The sequence below is a fragment of the Arvicola amphibius genome, chromosome 6 (genome assembly GCF_903992535.2).
Source record: "Arvicola amphibius chromosome 6, mArvAmp1.2, whole genome shotgun sequence".
Lineage (NCBI taxonomy): Eukaryota > Metazoa > Chordata > Mammalia > Rodentia > Cricetidae > Arvicola > Arvicola amphibius.
In genome coordinates, this window is record NC_052052.2 from 145,275,542 (window position 1) to 145,295,268 (window position 19,727).

A 19,727-nucleotide genomic window follows, 5' to 3' on the forward strand; every position below is an offset into this window, starting at 1 on the left:
TGAGCTGGTTGTGTGTGTGTGTGTGTGTGTGTGTGTGTGGTGTGTGTTGATGTTCTAACAGTGGCTGTTCACCTAGGACTGACCCAGATGCTCCTGGCTTTGAGTCCAGCCTTGGCCCAGTGCCTCCTCCAGGTCCCCCATCCGTCCTTCAGGTGATACCCTAACCCTACCAATTGTGCCCTCCTCTGTCATCTACACACTGGAGATGACCCCCACGCTCCCCACCCCTTTACCACGTGGGGCCCCTGCTAGGCCCCTCCTGTGCGTCTCAGCCTTCCTGATTCTTCTGCTGGACACCCTTGGTGACGCCATCACTTGGTTTTTGCCATCTAGCCTACAGGGGATGGCGGGGGGGGGAGGGGGGGGGAGAATGGCAGTCCCTCTCTGTTGCCGACTGGATCCCTGGGATAGGCGGTAGTGGACAAGAGCCCATGAGTGTCAGCACTCAGAAACAACCATTTCCTTCCGTCGAAAGCCTCAGAAGTGTGACCCTTTCTCCTCACTTTTCCCCTAAGGAGGTGAGCAGCCCGGCCAGGATAAAGGGAGATGGGCATTGGGTCAGGGCTGAGATCAGTCCACCTTGTCCTTTCCTGTGTCTAAGGAAGCCTCATGGGCTACCTCCCCAGAGCCCTTGTCCTCTGCCTGGTGGTCACTGTCCAGCCCACCATGGCCTGGAAGTAAAGCCCTAATGGAGCTGAGCCCTGGAGCCCTATCCATATGGGGTGGGGTCAGTACTGCCAGAGACAGGCTGGGGTGTGGCTTGGAGACCGGCCTCAGCTGTGTGTGACCCTACCTTGTCACTGACTGACCTGCAAGCCACCCTGCCCCAGGCGGGAGGGACATCCAGCTCATAGAACCTTCTAGATCCTTTAGAGATGAAGAGAAAAGGCATGGTACATTTGAGGTCCTCAGACTCTGGTCTCCGGCCACAGCCAGCCCACCTGAGACCATGTGTCATTAGGCAGAACTGCACACGTCTGGTTGGAGGGGGTGGCTGTATACTCAGGGACAGGTACCATGGACTCTTCCCACCTCCTTCCTTCCATGAGGGAAGCCAGCAGTCAACAAACCAGCTGATCTTTTGTGAGCAGGCTCAGCCAAATAACTGAAGATGGTGGCAGTTTGGCTCAGAAGACAGTCCTGTACAGCAACTTATGTACAAACTTACATACATGTACACAGCACATACATGTTCACAGTGCATACATACTCATGCTGTGTATATGTTACACTCACATATATGCCATATGCACAGACACTTAGGTCCATTTGCATGCATACTCTACACATGTGAGGCTCCAGACACGGGATAATGAGTCAGGACACTTACTGCGCCCGGGGCCCAGTGCCTGAAGGGTTGTTATTGAGCGTCTCTCCCAGCCAGTTCCTCCCAATCAGGCTGTTTTGGAGGAAAACAACATTGTCAACTCACAGTCATCAGGAGTCTGTGTTTTCAGGATTCACCTGAGTTTCCGAAGTTACACGTGCTAGGTTGTGGAAGTTACCCCAGGCAGGTGCAGAATGAGATGACCCAAACGTAAACGTGGGATGAGTGGGGCACGGTCCCCAGGGAGAGGTTCCATTCAAGTCTCAGACTCATAGAGCACGTGAGGGCTCTGGTCGCCATCCTCCGCTGACTGGCTGACCCCAGGCCCTAAAGCTCGTGCTTTGCAGGCATAGTGCGCATGCTCCATTGGAGAACTGCCGGCAAAGGCCAAGGAAGGCTGTTTTCTTCAGTGCCTTTCTGTCACAGTGAGAACATGTGGGCTTTGGGGACAGTGCTCAGTTACCATCTCACCGCCCCACCTCAGAGCTGCAGGAGCAGGGAATGTATTTACCGGCATCCAAACTTCCGTTTGCACCCCTGAAACACAGGAACCCTACTCTGGGCTCCTACTTATGAGCACAGCTCCATGGGACGAATCCCCTACTAAAGAACCATGGCCACAGAGACGCTGGGTGAGCTGACTACTCTATTGAAGGGTTGCCAAATATATGACACAGTAAAGGTGACAGATGCCTGGGTAGAAGTGGCAGACCCTTGTGTCAATTGTGTGGACAGGCCCTGGAAAGTGAAGGGGGGGTCTCTAGGGGCACTGAAATCCTAGCTTTCATGTCAGCCAAAGGCTGGGAATGGTGTCTAGGAAGGTCTCCATTTGACTCCACTGTGATTGTCCTTTGTTAGAGACATCTCGAAGACCTGTGAGCCCTGGTCCCCTGGCTGTACAGGAGGCCGATACCCTAATGTAGGCCTGCTTAGCTTCCCAGGATTGCTGACTTTCTTCTTCTGCCCATGACCTCCTAAGGGCCTGCCTTAAGGCCCTTAGCCTGACAACCCCTGGACACAGGCTGTCCCTGAATGCCCCTCCCAGCCACCTGAGCCCCATCCCGTAGCTGAACTCAAAGCCTGTGGCTGAGGTTTTCAACATCCTAGACTTTAGCTGCCGCCTTCTGGTAGGCTAGTTTCCACGGGCCTTCTCCTTCAAGCTGTATCCCAGGGAGGAGAGAGTACAGGAACTCCCTACCTGGACTTCAGCATCCTAATTGAACCTGTCCTTCCTCCTTGTCACCTTGTGACCTGGAATGAGTTCAGTCCACAAGGAGCAAGGGCTACAACTGGCCACTTGCTCACTGATGTCCCTTGAAACTCAGGACTGTTGGGGTCACTACAGTGTTAGGGGTTCCTGTAAGGAATAAGCTGTTCTCTGTGGGCAACCCCTGTCCATCTGTCCTCTGATGCATCCTCTGTGTCCTAGGTAGGATGCCACCTGACTCCTCTAGGTTGTCTTGGATACTCAAGCAAAAACAGGGTCTGCTCCTTGGGCGCTGTTCCCAGAAGGGAAGGGGGCTAGCAGGGTTAGTAGCAGGAATGGAGGAGCCTGTGGTGAAGGAACGCAGTAAGGCAATGATATGTGTGTGGTGGGTTGGGGTTCTGGAGTGGAGCGGAATGGAAATGGGGCAGAGTGCTGACAAGCTGCGCACATCAGGTCAGGGAGGGAAGTGAGGAGACACAGGAATTTCCCCTCCCACATGAGGGTGGAGCCCAGAAATGGCATCTGCAGCTTACAGCACCCAAGCTGACGATTTGGGGGTGCGCTGAACATCTGCTTTTTTGGTGGTGTCATTATTTCTAGTTCCTCCTGCTGGGTCAAGCCCCTGCGGGCTAGGCAATCTCCCCTTTGCAGATGGCTTGTGAGGCCCTGCCAAGGTCCCCTAGACACAAGTCCAGTCAGCCACAGACCATGACTCGCTTGAGGGGGTCCTGGGCACTTACCCTCCTCTAGACCAGATGAGGAGCTGGGACACGTAGACCTGTTGTTCTTCCCACCGACTTTAGCAGTTGAAGGGCCCTCAGGGCGATGGGAAGCTGAGGGACACTGTTCTGTCCTATCATGGCTTAATTCTGTCTCTCACCTGTATGGTGGGTAAGAGGGTGGGGGCCATCTAGATACCCGAGGGCATGCACGACAGGCCTAGCCATCTAGATACCCGAGGGCATGCACGACAGGCCTAGCCATCTAGATACAGGAGGGCATGCACGACAGGCCTAGCCATCTAGATACCCGAGGGCATGCACGACAGGCCTAGCCATCTAGATACAGGAGGGTATGCACGACAGGCCTAGCCATCTAGATACAGGAGGGCATGCACGACAGGCCTAGCCATCTAGATACAGGAGGGTATGCATGACAGGCCTAGCCATCTAGATACAGGAGGGTATGCATGACAGGCCTAGCTCAAAGAGGCACTGATTAAATCACTGTAGGGCACCCTCCCAAGGTTTTTACTTTTTTGTGGTATTTTTCTGTTTGTTTTTGTTTTTTCCTGTTGTTTGGGTTTTTTTCTTTTTCTTTTTTCTTTTCTTTTTTTTTTTTTTTTAATTTTGAGACAGGGATTCACTGTGTAGGCCTAAAATTTGCCATGTAGACCAGGTTGGCCTTGAACTCACAGAGATCTGCCTGCTTTCTGCCTCCCAAGTATTGGGATCAAAGGTGTGTACCACCACTGCCTGGCTTAAGAGTCCGGTCCTATCTTGCTGATGACCCAGGGCAGCAAGGGGGGTTGTGAAGGCAACAATGAGCGAGGCTGTGCTGGAAGGATCCTCAAGTCCCATTTTGCAGTCGACCTGGCAGGTAACATGGGTGCGATGGAGGGTTACCCAGGCCTGAGTGGGTGGTGGCACCCACCGGCAGAAGACAGCCGCTGGGGTCCTCCCCCCGCCCCAGATTAGTGGCACTGGAGTCAGTGCTTCCCAAAAATTAAGTATTTTGGAAGGAACAACAGAAAGCCAGAAGTCAGAGAGGTAGGAAATGGAATTAAGAGCCCCTAATGAAATCAGGGGGAGGCAAGGTACCTGGGTAGTTGGATAGGGTGTAGGCTGAGCATGACAGGTGTGGGAGAAGGGAGACACCTTCAGAGTCCGGCTAGATAGGACCAGCTCACATTTTGAGCAGGTGCTCCTCCCAAGTCCAGCCCCACCGCACACAGTGCTTCTTAAAGACACATGGTAAGGACAGAAATGCAGCAGCAAACAGCGTGTGAACCTGATGCTTAGACAACTTGCCAGCATTTGCCGCTGACTTCTGGGGGCAACGGTGGGTGGAGGGCTGGCCCAGGCCAAGGCTTCATCAAGAGAAGCAAGGGAGCTGGGGAGATTCTCGGCTGTGCAAGTACAAGGACCCCAATTCCCAGCACCCGCATACAAAAGCTTGGCAATGGCTGCATGTGCCTAGAGTCCTAGTCTGAGGAGGTAGAGACAGGATTCTTAGAGCTTGCTGGTTCAAAAACCGGTCTAATTGAATCAGTGATTTCCAGGATCACCGAGGGAACCCTGCTTCAAAAAAGGAGGAGTGTTTGAGGAAGACAACCTAATGTTGACCTCTGACTTCCACATGTGTATACGTGTGTTGTGTGTGTGTGTGTGTGTGTGGCAAGGCACACACACACAGTCACACATGCACATAGAGTAAAAAGCACAGATGGATATACCCATTTCTTCCAGCTCCAGCAGAGCTCCCTGGCAGAACTCTTATTTCCAGAGTGCCAGTGTTGGGCCTTGCATCAGATCAAATCGGTGGGGACAGTGGGCATAGGTGTCCGAGTGTGGGGGGGGTCGTCTAGGACAGAGCCGTGGGGAATGGGCCGAAGCACAACCAAGGCATGGAAATGGCAAAACCAGGGAAGCCACCCACCACGTGGTGGCTATTGGGGGACAGGGACACACACATCAGGAGACCAGGCTGTGAGGGGTCCTCTTCTCATCTTGGGCATCAAGGTAGTCAAAGGTCAACTCTGAGTACAGGTCCATGGCAGAGAGGGCTACGTGCTCACGCTGAGCCACCCTGACCAAGGACTCTGGCTTGGGTTACAGCCTAACCTCGGTGAAACCACTTCAGAGCCCCTTAGTCCCATCTGGGGGTTTCCTCTTTTGATGAAGAAGGAACTAAATTAAACCATGTGTTGGTCAACATCCGGTTGCTGAGTCCAGGCACACAGGAGGCTGTTGGTCAGTCCACGTGGTGGAGGGCACACTAGGGATAACGCCAGGAGGTGTGGCCCTGAGCCAGGTCTAGTGAGACCCAGGCCATCACAGAGGACTCTGCTGACTACACTTGGCAGCCTTCTGCTTTGTATGCCTGTAGTTTCAAGTTTAAGTTCTGAACTCAGTCTCTTGCCTCAGCTTCTCGAATAGCTGTGACGACAGATATGTACCCCTGCACCCAGATTTCCCCTGGAACTTTTTTTTTAAAGAGAGGTTTTCCTGTAGCCCAAGCTAACCTCAAACTTACTAGGTAGCTGAGGATAACCTTGGACTTCTGATCTTCCTGCTTTCACTTCCCGAGTGGAATTACGAGCATGAATCATAAAATTGTTTCTCCTGGAGTATGTAAAAGGGATCTGACCATTTCCCCCAGAGGCGCTTTCTCTCATCCATTACTTTGGGTACCTGACTGGTCAGCTTCACCCAAGATTGCAGGGGCTTCTGGGATGTCCTAGAGTCCTGGTTTCTAAAGGGACTTATTGTTCATGTAAGTGAGGGATAGATAGGAAGTGGGGGCTTTGAGGGAAGCCCTGGTCTCTCACTGTCTGAATTGGGAAGGATGCTTAGAGAGGGCAGAGGCTGGTTGGAGGAGATCAGGTATGGGTGGGTCTTATGCCTCAGAGCACAGGGCCAATGTGAGGGAAATGGGGCAGATGGAAGCTGAGCTGGGAGGTACAGTTGAGAAATACAGAGCAGAGGAGAGGAGGGCCTGGGAACCTGCTTCTGCTGGGTGAGGGAGACCTCTAGGTAAGATAGCGTCTCAGGCCATCTCCTCTCAAGGAGAGGGTCCCTGCTGACCATGGGCAGTGCTGGATGCCACTTTGGAGGTGTCCAACAGTCGGTACAGAGGTGTGTCTAAGTGTCACCACAAGAGGGACCAGCATCAGTGAGCGGCTCGATGGGGTAGAGAGCACATGAGACCCCCACTGAGTGCCAGCGTTGGGCAACTAGAGACAAGAACATGCTGCTTTTTTCCAGTACAGTATGGCCAGAGACAGCCTCAAAAGACTTCCAGGTGACAACGCTTGGGCAGCCCTGCACCCCAGGTCCTAGGTTACCCATCCTTGAGCTCCTTCACATTGAGCAGGGCCTGAGGGACACACACCTCCCTCCCGAACTTGGAGAGGTAGTATGGGGGCATGTGGTGTCCTAAGTAATGTTTTATCTTGTTTTGTTACAAATGATACAGGCCCTGGGCATGGGACTGAGGTTTACAGGGCAGTCATTGGGTACATCAGACTGATGTTCATTCTGGGAAGACCAGCAGTTTCTGGTACTTGGCATGCCAACACTGGGCAGTCAAAGTGCAGAGAGTTGCCGTGTCCTTCCAACATTGTATCGGAGGCTGACACACTCCAATCTCTGATCACATAGCAGCACCTGTACTCCTCCAGCAAAACAGGCTCCAGAACAACAGAGAATATGCCTAGTAAGACGTTCAGTGTGTGAGTGTTCTATGAACTATTCTTGCAACTTGTGTGGGGGGGGGGCGCACACGTGCATGCAATATATACATATGACATTGTGCGGCATGTATAGAGGCCAGATGTCAAGACCAGGTGTCACTTTAGCTGGCTGGCCAGTGGACAACAGGGCCCCTCCTGCCACCCCAGCACTGATAATCCCAGCACAAGCCACTGCACCTGGAATTGTACATGGGCACTGGGGGTTTGAACCTGGGTCCTCAAGCTTGTGCAGTAAGCACTCTACCACGGAGCTATCTCCCCAGCCTCTCTTGAAACTGCTCTGTGCATAAAGGCTGTTGAGCCTCAGATCCCAACTTCTGCCTCAAAACCTACCCTAGAGAGAGGGAAGGCTGAGAGTTCAATCAGGTATTCCAAAGAGGATAAAGACCCTGGCTAGAATGTGCTGATGCCCCTGCAGAGAGGGCTGTCTGAGAGTGGAGGGTGGCACCCCAGGAGGGAAGGGTGGCACATGGAACCCAGCAGAGAAGAACATAAGCTTTATTGTTCCTGATTAGAAAAGTGGGGCCTAACCCCCTGAGTAGGAGGCTAGGGTTCTTCCCAGGTCACTGCTGGCAGACGGTACCAGCATGACCTGTAGCCCCCATTGGCATGGCTGCCTCTTAATGATTGGCAGCCAAGCCCAGGCACTGAGGCTAGAACCACTGGCCACTACTGGAGCTGACGATACCGTTGGCTGTCCAAGGTCCGTGGGTTAGGAAACAGCAGAGGCGGCAGTCTCCAGGGTGACCTGTGCAGGCTCCATGGGAAATGGGGACAGTGATGCATCAGCAGACTGAGGGGCATATCCTGGTCCTTCTGGAATGTCCTGAGACAGAGGCCAGTGCTGGCCCCTCGTCGAGTCCAATCGTGGACTTGCTGCATGTCCTTGGGTGGGCAGCGACCATTCTCCGGGCATGGGTTTCTGTAGGGCTGTCCAGTTCTAATCTTCATGGCCGTGCATCCAGTTCCCACATGCCTTGGGTGGCTGCCCACACAGCAGTCACAGTTGAAAGTCCATCCCTGGCCATGGTCCAGCGGTGGCCAGCTTGGGCTCTGGTGGTTTAAGGGAGTGCTGCACACAAGAGGGATGCCTGGAGGGCACGGCAGCTGCAGGGGTCTGGACAGCTGGGCTGTGGGTCAGATAACTTTAAGGGCTCTGGAAAGACGAAAAGAGGCCTGAGTGCTGCAAGGGGCAACCAACAGTGCCCCGGGCTGGACGGGGTGCTGAGTCCATGCCAGTGACCAGCTTGTGGGTATCAGGGCTACTTGGTCTTGGGGGTAAGGATCTATCCACCACGGGCAAGGTGCTGCAGCCCTTTCACAGCGAATACAATATTCCTGGGTCTCTGTCGGGACTGAAAGACTGGCCTATCGTGGTGACCATGGCCACCCACCTAGCAGAAGCCACTACTCCAGCTGTCAGCAGCAGCAGATCATCCTGTCACCAAATATTTGAAGCCTCTGGAGTCACCTCTGGAGATAAACATGAAGAATATCTCCAGATCCAGGAGTACTGGGGCCATGTTCCCACAGGCCCTGGTACCACCCTCCTGGCCAGATGAGCTCCATACTCAGGAAGCATCAAGGACTACATTCAGGAGATTAGTAAGCGGCCTGGCCATGCCACATGAGAGGACAGCCAGTCTAGAACTCACCACACCCTGTAAGTCTCCCATGGTGGTGGTAGCAACAGGTAGCAACTCACCTGGGTGTCCTACTGCCGGGGTGCCACGTCCATTACAGGCTTCTGGACCCCAAAGGCCGTAATGAAGATGTTGACCACCACGATGATGAATACCAGTCCTGTGGCCAGGTTGTTAAGGAAGTCCAGCTTGGCGTGCTTGGCTGGGTTGTTAAGGTCATACTTGACTGTGGGCGAGAGGGGGTAGATGCTGCCCAGGGAAGTCTAGACCAGATCAAAGTGTCTCGGGAGTGTGTTGAGTGGACGGCGCAGGGCTCTTGGCCATATTTAGTGTTTTGTTCCCCATTCAAAAATTGTCTGCTTTGCTAAAATTAGGCATGGGTGTCCTTACCTTCTATATTCCCCACTTTCTCCATGAGGACAAGAAGCCCAGGCAGGTTATGTGCTAAGCTAACGACACTTCTGAATGCCACCAGGTCAGGTTTTGCTTCAAAGGCAAAAGCGCTGAACTCAAGAGCCTTAGTTTATGGAGCCTCCGATCTAACCTAGGCTGTGCTATTATACCCATTGCACGGGTATGGACCATGAAGTCCCGGAAGGTCCCCTCATTAGCCCAAGGTCACACTGCCAGAAAGCAAATCTGCAGCCCTGCTTGTTCCTGATGACATCTTCCGCTCTAACCCTGGCAACCCCAGGCACTTTCCTATCTGCTATCCATCTGTGCCTACCAACGGAAGTGGGTTGCCTGCTGAGGGCACATTCAGTGATTAAGTTTGGGAACTAGTGGTTACACTCTACACTTTGGGTTTTACTTGGGTATCCTGTCCATAGAGACAGTGGTCCAGGTCCAGGGTCACCTTCTGGGCCCAGAATCATCTTATCTCCAGCATCCCCTCTTTACCTCATGCCCCAGCATCTCCTCTTTGCCTCCCAACCCAGAGTTCCCTTATCACATCTTGACCCAAAGTCTCATCCCAGGTACCTAGGTAGGTCTCTTTGTCTCCTGTGGAACTTGGCTGCTCTTTGTTACTGGACACAGACAGCAAAGTCAGGTCTGAGCTGGTCTGAGCAGGGACGACTAGCTGGCAGAAGCTATCATGGCAGGGACCCCTCTTCTCCCTCCCCTGCACTATCCCACCTTCCAGACCCCGAGGAACCTAAAGGTCCTGCTTTTAAAGGGCAGGGTCAAGCCGGGCGATGGTGGCGCACGCCTTTAATCCCAGCACTCGGGAGGCAGAGGCAGGCGGATCTCTGTGAGTTCGAGACCAGCCTGGTCTACAAGAGCTAGTTCCAGGACAGGCTCCAAAGCCACAGAGAAACCCTGTCTCGAAAAACCAAAAAAAAAAAAAAAAATAAAATAAAGGGCAGGGTCAGAGGGGAGGAGCCAAAGCCTGAACCAAAAACCTGGCTACCTGAGAGCCAAGTGTTCGAGGAGAAACCACTACCCCACCTACCCCCATGCATCTCCCCACCCATCCCTGGGGCTGTGCGAGTAGCCATGGACCCTACCCAAGAAGATGAGCAACACTCCCACTCCAATCTGCAGCACGAGAGAGATGGAGATGAGGACCACGAGGGGCACGAAGAAGGCAAAGTCATGACCCTGTTCCACCACGGCTTTCAGCTGCGATGCATTGGCCATGAGCAGCGCGATGTCTAGCATGCTCTCTGCGGCACTCTTCTTGTTGGCATAATGGTTTACATTGATGGGCCGGTTCCTCCAACCCCAGCGGGGTGGCTGTGGGGAGCAAGGTGGTCAGCAGGGCAGGGTCAACTTGGGGATCTGGAGAGAGCTACAAGGAGAGATCAGGAAGGGGTTCTGGGTCTCCCTGGTGCTGCGGGAGGTTACCAAGGCCCCTGCAGGTAGGGCTTCTGATGCCCCAACTTTGGCAAGTGCTCACTACTCTAAGGAAATTCCCTGGAGTAATGTTCTGGAGAGAAGGGAGTCAGAACACCATCCTCAGTACACACACTGGCCTCCAACTGAGAAATACCATGGCCCTCTCTATCCTGTACAAGAGCAGGTAGTCCTCCTTCCCTGGGAACCCTGGGCCTCCCCTTCCTCAGAGTCTACGTTCCTGACTGGTATCAGGAAGAGACATGAGGTGGGAGTAGACAGGCTCCTGCCTGCTGGCCGGGGCTAAAACTAATCTTTCCTGGGCTGAGTTCAAAGGTCTGGTTAACCCTGCCTTGGCTCACCTCCCAGCCCCAGCCTCACCGCCCTCAGTGCAGCTTCACATACAGACAATAGCCCCAGCTTCAGCGTCACCCTGTAGAACGGTCTCGCCACCCAGTTTAGCTAAAGCTACTCATGGACATGTGGCACCAAGAGCACACAGCAGGTGTTCAACAGATGCCCCACCAACCTGCATGCAGTAGAACAGGATGTCTGTCTCCTGAATTTTCAGAGTAATGGCAGGGATATAGTTCTGAGCTCCTTTCAGGGCGGGCAACCCTTGGTGGCCTTCTCTCTTCTCTTAGGGCTAATCTCAGCCCCTGTTCCTCCCCAGAGGCTACTTCCCAGGTCACCTCCCACCTCGCTTACATTGCTAGTCACAAGGGACCCTGTAGTCTCTCTCTACCCACAGGGCTTCCTCTTCCAGATACTCCCATGCTCTGAGGTTCTCTGGAGGTCCCTGCTTCCAGTATACCTCCACATGCCCCTGGTAGGACCTGTCCCTCTCCTGTACCAACAGGTCACTTCTCTGGCTGGCTTGCTGCATTCTAAGGCACCTTTAAGTGGCTAGTTTTCTCTCTCAAGCTGCCCTGGGCCCCTGCTCAGCTCCCCAGGAAAGTCTCACCAGACCTAGGCTCAGCCTTTTGTCCGCTGGTGCCCCTGAGCCATCAAGGCCCGCATCATAGCCTCCAGGGATGGGCATGGAGCCGAAAGAGGTAGCCAGGACCCGCTGTTGGCAGTCAGCCACCTGGGGCCACCCTGAAAGATACTGTTTCTAGACTCATGAAAGATGCAGGGCATGGAGGCGGTGCCGTGGGGAAGGCGCCCACTGCACTCAGGTGACTATTTTCTTGCATGCCGGGAAGCCCAAAGCAGATGCCACTGCACCAGCAAAGAGCAGGCCTTTACTTGGACAGTGTGTGTACCTGAAATTTTTTCTGAAGTCATGCATTCAAGAAGAAAGGCAGTGTGGGTGGTGGGAGGAACAGGTGGGCTCTGCTGCCTGAACCTGGGCTGGAACATCCTAACCCCTGCTTTCAATGTATGCTGTACTTTGAATAGCAAGCTCCTTTTGGTCACAATTCTTACTCAAGGGCACATTCCTCGTGTGTGAGTATGTGTATAGGTATGTGTGTATAATTTTACGTGCATATGCAGTTGTATGTATTGTAGAAGTTTACAAATGCATGGATATACATAGGTATGCATATGTGCTCAAGTACTGTGTGTGCGTGTATGTGCAAGCCCATGTATCACATAACACATACATATAAGTATCTTCACATAAACACACACAGATAAATGTGCCTACACATGTATGCATACATACATAAACACAGAAAGCAGAACTTTTGATAGCTTAGCTGGTGGAGCAGAGAAATCCAACTCCAGAGAATGGACGAATGAAGCAATAACAGCTGCAGGCTAAGCTTGCAGGCCGCTGGGCAGCAGGAAGAATTCCTTTTGATTCTGAACCATTTAAATATTTGGTGATCACATCGTCACAAGGAACAGATACATGAATGAGCTGCTTCATGTCCCTAACCTCACCCTCTGCTCTCAGGACTCTTAGTCACAAATTCCTATGTCCCTGTTCAAGGGGTAAACTGAAGCTCTGCACTGGAAGTTCTCTTCCAAAGCCACATAGCAGTTGGGGGCCAGGCTACAATCTGAACTTTGGGGCTCAGAGCCCTGGCAGCCAAGACTCTAAGAAGACAGTTCTCAAGGGGTCCTGTGTCTAGTTCAGGACAGCCAATCCTGCCCTGTCTGTGTCTCACATATGCCACAGGGCTTGTGGACCTAATAGCCTGGGATGGCTCAGAGCCCCTGGGACTGACAGAGGCTACAATCCATCAGCCACCTGCTTCCCTCTCACCCTGTAAGATGATGATAAGGGCCTCAGGCTGAGGCATAGGCCCAAAGGCAAAGCAGGCCTTCCCATGGTGTTAAACTCCACCTCCCACAGCCTGGCTCTGTGCCCCCCCACATAATCGAGGTCTCCCCACCTTCATATCGTGGGATGCCCCTCTGGGAAAACCTGTCTGCCACTCGAATACTGGGACAACACCACTCCCCTCTGAGATCCTGAGATGGAAGTCTCTGAGAGCCTTGTAGGATACCTCCAGGGAGAAGATTCCAAATTCAAACCCAGGATAGGGCTGCACCGCTACCTGCACACACACCAGTTGGTGTCCACCCTCTGGGGCCTCTGGGGCTTCATGCAGCTGGGAAGGAGCCCACTCCTGGGGTCTGATCCTGAGTCGTGCTGATGGCCTCTCTCAGGATGTATGTACAATAGGATAGATCCAAGGGTGGCTGGGCCACCAACCAGCAAGATCTGGGAGCCCTGTGGGCCTAACTAGTTGCAGCCGAGCATGCTTAGAAAACCCCCTGCCATGCCTGTGCCAGTGACCTGGGCAGATGAGGGAGAAAATATACTGGTTAATATGTCCCAGGGCTGGCAGAAGTTCCCTGAAGCCTCAGGGGCAGCTGGGAACTGACATCAAGTAGGCTGTTTTCCTCTAAACACCAAGAAGGAACATTGTGCAGTAGTCAGCATATACAGCGAGCTGCACTTGACAGGGCCTGTCTCATGGATGAGGTGGGAGGAGGGTGGGCACCTAAGGGCTGGCTTAGTCATAGCACAATGGGTGCTATGGACCCCCCCCCCCCAAAGCTTGGATGGGGATCTGTGCCCATCAGCTTGATCCATAAAGCAGGGTGTTGTCCCTTATGTACATACCTTGCCCTTCCCAATCTCGGCACACCAATGGCCAGCAGGGTGATTGTTTATCAGTAAAACAGATGGGAAAATCCAGGGGATTTTATAACATGATTTCAGAGGTTCATGACCTGCTGGGGCATGCTGCACCAAATGGCAGGGCCAGGATGGACCCTTACTCAGTGCCTGGCTCTCCCCAGTGACAGACTTGACTGCAGTCAAGGAGCAATGCCAGCATATGAACAAAAAAGAGAAACAAGGAAAAGAAAGGCCAGGCCACACAGGCTCTCCACAAGGCCAAAATGTCCTAGGTGATCCAGAGGTCTAAGTCTAGATAGATCCTTGATGACCCCACCCTGGACTGCTCAGAGACCCTGCTACACACCAGCAGATGGTGGGGGTTACTGTGGCACAGGGGCAGGAGCTGCAGACCTGTCGCTGTCCGAATCTGAAGCCCAGAGTTCGGTGCCCCAGGCTGCACTGCCCTTGCCCAGGGAGCTTAAGTGTTTCCTGGTTCCACATAACGCATTCTAGTCAGGAAACCCCAGTGAGGGAGCAGGAAGGATAGGAGGCAGGGTCCCCACAGCCGACTCACTTCCTGTGGCTCAGAACTGACCAGGAGTTACCCTGAGGCCCACTAGGGTGGCCTTTAGAACTTGGCTAAGATCGGACTGTCCCAGGATCTGCCAGGCAAGCAGAAATAAGGGAAACAGAAAACTTCTCCTGGCAGCCGAGGCCAGGCAGAGGGAATGGCAGCGTGCACCGTACAACGACATGGCCTGGGGACCTAAGATATAGCCATTGATACCTCAGCCTGAGTTCAGTGAGGGGCAAGAGAGCAGGGTGGGCACCACAGGGCTATGGCCCAGCTCCACTCAGTCAGCTCCCCCCTGCAGGGTCTAACATGAAGCTACCCCCAGCATCATCACATGGGCATGGTGTTTCCACACTGAACTGTGTTTCCTGTTCCACAGCTGCCAGGTAATAGTGAGCTAACTCACAAAAACTGCCTCGGTCTGGACATGAATGAGGCCTTTAGGTGCCTGGCTCTGGGGCACCTAGCATTTGGAGGGGCATGGGCAGAGCTTCCCTTGTGCTGTACTTCAGAGGACCTACCAGGGCAGCTCTGCGGAGCCTCCGCCACCTGGGAGGTCATGGCGCTCCTTTTTCCAGAGGCAAAACTGAGTTTCCCTTGGGGTTCCGCCCTGGGGACAGCACTGTCCTCCCCAAGCCTCTGTGGGTGTCACCATGAGAATGCCTCCACAGCTAACACCACTGTGCGCTGTACTCTGTTGCAAGCATCTCCTCTGCATCAGCCACACAGTTCTTACTTAGCAGAAGCCCCGCTACCACGGCATTTCATAGATGATAAACTGAGGCACAGAGTGCCGACACGCCATGCCGTAGATATTTGGAGGTAGGATCCTGAGGTTGGGAAGGGGGACAGGGCATTGAGTGGGGCAGCCTTTAAGGCTGGCCACTCCCCAGGGAAGCATCCTGTCCCCAATGGCCCTAAACAAAACCCCCCACCCAGCCCTGTATGTTCTCAGTAATCCAGACTCAAGACTCTACTTGTACTGATCCCTCTGCCTGGGTGCTCTTCCACTCAACCAGAGGGCCAAATCTGTGTCCCTCCGGCAAGCCAATGCGGGCGACTCCATCACACAGGAACCTTCTCTGGCCTTTGCTCCCCACCAACCCCCCCTCCGTGTCAGGCAGTAGCTTTATTCCCCCACCTGTGCTCTTCAATGAAGCAGTGGGGGATGGGTCTCTCTCTCTCTCCCTCCCTCCCTCCCTCCCTCCCTCCCTCCCTCTCTCTCTCTCTCTCTCTTCTCCCCCAGAGCCAAGACAGGGACTCCCAAGCACCTAACCCATCTCTCCTGTGTATAAGCCCAGACTTCCCTTAGGAGGCACACCTCCTCCAGCTGTCTGCAGAGTTCAACAGACATAGCACTGAAGGGAAGGCACAGCGAGGCAAGGCCCGGGGGGCTGAGACAGGCAGGGTCCCCTTCAGACCAGCTTCTAAACCACCTGTCCACCTGGTCCTGATCTGCATCCCCTGGCCTTAAAGGCAGAGAGATATCATTGGTTCTTCCGGTTAGACGACGTTAAAAAAAAAAAAAAAAAAGGCCCAGAGAGATGGAGGGCCCTCTCCAAGAACAGCCAGGGTGTCCCTTGCCCACTGCTCCCAGAGTGCTCGCAGGTCTCAGCTGTCACACCTGAACAGTCCCAAGAGTCCCATGGCTCTTCTAGTCCCGTTTTCTCCTCTCATCCAGGGACAAACAGCTAGGCTTCCACCTCTTGCTACCCTGGTCCCTCTTCCCTGAACAACCCTGTTCCCACAGTATGGGCCTGAACCAGGGCAGAAGGTCCCTGTTCCAGTCTATTTTGCCCCAAGGGGAATTGTGGAAAATCCCAGCCTGGTGCAATTCCCCACCCCCACCCCGGGGTGGGGTGTCCGGAAAAAGAAGGAATGTCCAAAGTCAACAAGTCACAGAGGGCCAGAGGGCCATGCGGGGTGGTACTAGTGAAGGCTGGGCCCTGGCATGCTCAGGCTCTGCCCTGGAGGTAGACTATGAGGTGAGGGGTGAGGAAGGATGATTCCCTCAACAAGGTGTATCCGACCACTGCTGTAGCCTCGGGGCAGGTCCTTTCAGTCCTAGAGTGGACACCCTGAAGGCTGAGAGGGTGACGTTCTGTTTTTCATAGGCAGGTGACCGCAGCAGGGCACAGCCTCGGGTTTCCCCTACCACTGCTGCATGCAACCGTGTGGTCACCGTGTGGTGACGTAGCTGTCTGCCTGGTGCTGGCTTCCAACCAGGAGGCGGTGACTCCTTCTCCCGCCCACCCCAGGGTACGCAGGAGGAGACAGCTCCCAAGCGCTGGAAGTTGGAGGGCGGTGTGGGAGGACGGAAAGTCCGGGAGAGCGGGATGCCAGCCTCCTCCACCCGAGGAGTGTGGCCAGTCAGACGTGGGGCTCTGCACAGCGCTGCACAGCGCGGCGCAGCACGACACGGCACAGCACGGCACGGCGAGTGCAGCACGCTAGACCTCCTGGCGCCTCTGCCCACCTGCTGTGCTGGCCCTAGACCCCACCACTTGTGCTCCGGACAGGTCAAGCACGACTTTGCCCGGAGGCAGCAGCTACCACCACCACCCCGCAGTGCGGACGCCGCGCGCACCGGGCCCGTCACCCACAGGTGCCCGCTGCTGAGCCGGGCCCAGAGAGGGCGGCGCCAGCCAAGGTCACACAGCGGCCAGGGCAGGGGGTGCTGGGGTCTTACCGAGGCGTCGGGGGAGCCGGGGGAGCCCGGGCGCAGGTCGCCGTTGAGCTCGTACTCCTCGGTGCCCGGCTCCATGGTGCGGCCGCCCGGGCCGCCTAGCACTCGGCCTAAGCGCGCCCGCGCCTCCGCCGCGGGCTACGGTTGTGCGCCCGCCCCCGGCCGGTCCTCGGCCCGCCCCGACACGCCCCCCCTGCGCGCGGCCGCCCCCAGACTCCGCCTCCACTCGGGGCGGGCCCAGGCCTAGAGACCGGATGCTGGAATCGCGTTGGTCCAGGATAACCTTGCTCGCGTTGTGATGCCCCCAATTCTCAGGCTCCTCCTGAATGACTGGGGCAGGTAGCCCGGCGCCTGTCCTCGTGATGGCATCGGAGAGTCCCCAGGGATCCCGTCTCAACGTAGCTGATCAAGCGGGCCCCTCTCCGAGCTTTGAATGTGAGCACTTAATCTTTAAAAAAAAGTGAGGTCAAGGGTGTGCCCGTTGCTGCCCCCTGGTGAGGTTTTCCCCTGGGCAGGGCGCACCCTGAGGCTGTAAAGTCCCAGTATTTGCTAAGCACTCAACCCAAGAAAAGGGTGTCAACAGTCACTCTGGGACACCTTGACACGTGGCTTTCCACTTTAGGGACCTCAGCTTTTTTGCCTGGAACATGGAGATATGAATGAGGGCCTCCTGCGCATTCTAGAAGCCCGAGGGAAGCAGAGAGGACCGGTAATGTACCAGGGTTAGTGTGAGGGGGGGTCTGGCATCATGGTCCTGCCTGGACCTGGCACTGTGTACTCCAAGGGTAGAAGGAGCTGTTTGACTTCTGTGGGCTTTGGCTCAGTGGATCCTTGTGTCCCAGTAACATGTCCTGAGAGTTTCCCTAGCCTAGAAGCCAGGTGGTGCATGGAGGTGAGAGAACGTTGTTTTCCAAGGAACCACCAGATGAGGGAACTGAGGATATTGGCCTGCTGCTGTTTCTTCTTCCTCCTGACTTTGACCTTGCTCTCGGGCCCCACTTTGCATTCTCTCCTGCTGTTTGCTGATACCTCCCTTCCCTTTCATCCTAGAAGGAGTCAGCACACCTTGGACCGATTAGGAAGATTAGTTGGGCCCAGAATTAGCATTCTGTCCTAGAGTGGCTCATCCTCTCTCTATGCAGCATCTTTCCATCTTGTATTGTAGCATAAGGCTGGCCTTTGCTCAAGGCCAAGTAATCCTGTTTGTCATTGTTGTCAGCCTTCCCCCAACACACACACACACACACACACACACCACCACCACCACCACCACCACCCCACCACCACCAGAAGGAAGATGAGGATTAGAAAGGTGCCTGGCCCATGGTGGTGGGTGCAGGCTTTTTTCCCAGTACCTGGGAGGCAGCGGGGGCAGGCAGATCACTGTTGATCTGGTCTACAGAGTTCCAGGACAGCCAGGGCTACATAGAGAAACCATGTCTCAAAAAACTGAAAAAGAAAAAAAATAAAAGATAAAAAGAAATGGTGTTTGTGCTGAAGAGATGGGTCAGTAGTTAAGAACGCTGACTCTTCTTCCAGAGGACCAGAGTTTGATGCCCAGCACCCACATGGCAGCTCACAGCTATTTCTAGCTCCTGTTCTAAGGGATCCAACACTCTCTTCTGGCACACATGTGATGCACAGACATACATTCAGGCAAAACACTCATTCACATGAAATAAAATAAAAATTATTTAAGAAGAAGAAAGAAAGAAATGACGTGCGAGGTTGCCAGTATGCCAGGTCCTGTTGCAGGTACAGTGGAAACCTACCCTAAGGAGTAGGTGGACAGTCAGGCACTAAGTAAGAGATACAGAGGACAGCGCTTTGTGAAGCTGGTGCCATTACATCTTAAGAACAGGACTAGCCGGGCGGTGGTGGCGCACGCCTTTAATCCCAGCACTCGGGAGGCAGAGGCAGGCGGATCTCTGAGTTCGAGGCCAGCCTGGTCTACAAGAGCTAGTTCCAGGACAGGCTCTAGAAACTACAGGGAAACCCTGTCTCGAAAAAACCAAAAAAAAAAAAAAAAAAAAAAAAAAAAAAAGAACAGGAATTAGGGGTGAGGAGCTAGATTGATGGCTTGGCAGTTAAGAACCCCTATTGTTCTTGCGGAGGATGAGTGTGGTTTCCAGCACCACACTGGATGGCTCACAAGCACCTACAATTCCAACTCCATGGGGTCCAACACCTTCTTTTGGACATGCATTGATGTGCAACTTATTTATTTATTTAACAAATAGCAATTATTTAACTATTTACTTTTTTTTGACACAGGGTCTCACTATAAAGCTCTGTCAATCCTGGAACTTACTGTGTATATCAGGTTGGCATCAAACTCATAGAGATCCACTGTCTCCTGAGTGCTGGCCTTAAAGGACTGAGCCACCATGGCCAGCACAACTTTATACATACATACATACAAGGATGCAGAGACAACTCAGTTGGGAGGTGATTACTTCGGGTGTGAGGACCTGATTTTGATCCCCAGAATCTACGTAAAGCACCTGGCACTCTGATGTGTGCTTGTAATTCTAGTGATGGCAAGATAGGAGCAGAGAAACAGGTGTATCCCTGGAGCTCATGGCTAGCTAACCTAACCTTCTTGATAGATTTCCAGGCCAATGAGAGACCCTGTATCCAACAAAAGTGCACAGGGCCTAAGGAATGACAGACACCCAAGCTTGTCTTCTGGCCTCTTCACACATGTGTGTCTGCCCACACACAAGAACAGCCCTGGGAAGTAGGCACACTTCCTCCACACCTGGGAAAGGTTCAGTCAAGAGCTCTCAGGCCAGTAGGCCATACTTGGAGCTCCTGGAAGCACAGATGTAGTGGCCTGTCTGCCCAGTCCCCCTCCTAGCTGGACAGGTGGTCTTCCCGGGGCACTGGAGACCAGTG

General features: G+C 53.9%; 1 protein-coding gene across 1 annotated transcript; it reads right to left on the reverse strand.

The window, feature by feature from the left end:
- Positions 1–7,490: 7,490 nt before the first annotated feature.
- On the reverse strand, positions 7,491–16,990 carry Ninj1 (ninjurin 1). Its single transcript, XM_038335021.2, has 4 exons — positions 16,833–16,990; positions 10,160–10,388; positions 8,714–8,877; positions 7,491–8,164 (listed from the first exon to the last, which is right to left on the reverse strand). Exons 1-3 carry the CDS (start codon positions 16,905–16,907, stop codon positions 8,723–8,725), a joined length of 459 nt encoding a protein of 152 aa, XP_038190949.1. The 5' UTR covers positions 16,908–16,990; the 3' UTR covers positions 7,491–8,164; positions 8,714–8,722.
- Positions 16,991–19,727: the final 2,737 nt, after the last annotated feature.

Bases quoted from the DNA above. Each gene is read 5' to 3' on its own strand.
- Ninj1 (XM_038335021.2), bottom strand. From the start codon at position 16,907: ATGGAGCCGGGCACCGAGGAGTACGAGCTCAACGGCGACCTGCGCCCG. The intron at 10,389-16,832 runs GTAAGACCCCAG...TGCTCCCCACAG, and splicing joins CCGGCTCCCCCGACGCCTCG to CCACCCCGCTGGGGTTGGAG. The intron at 8,878-10,159 runs GTAGGGTCCATG...TCTCGCCCACAG, and splicing joins AGTGTTGCTCATCTTCTTGG to TCAAGTATGACCTTAACAAC.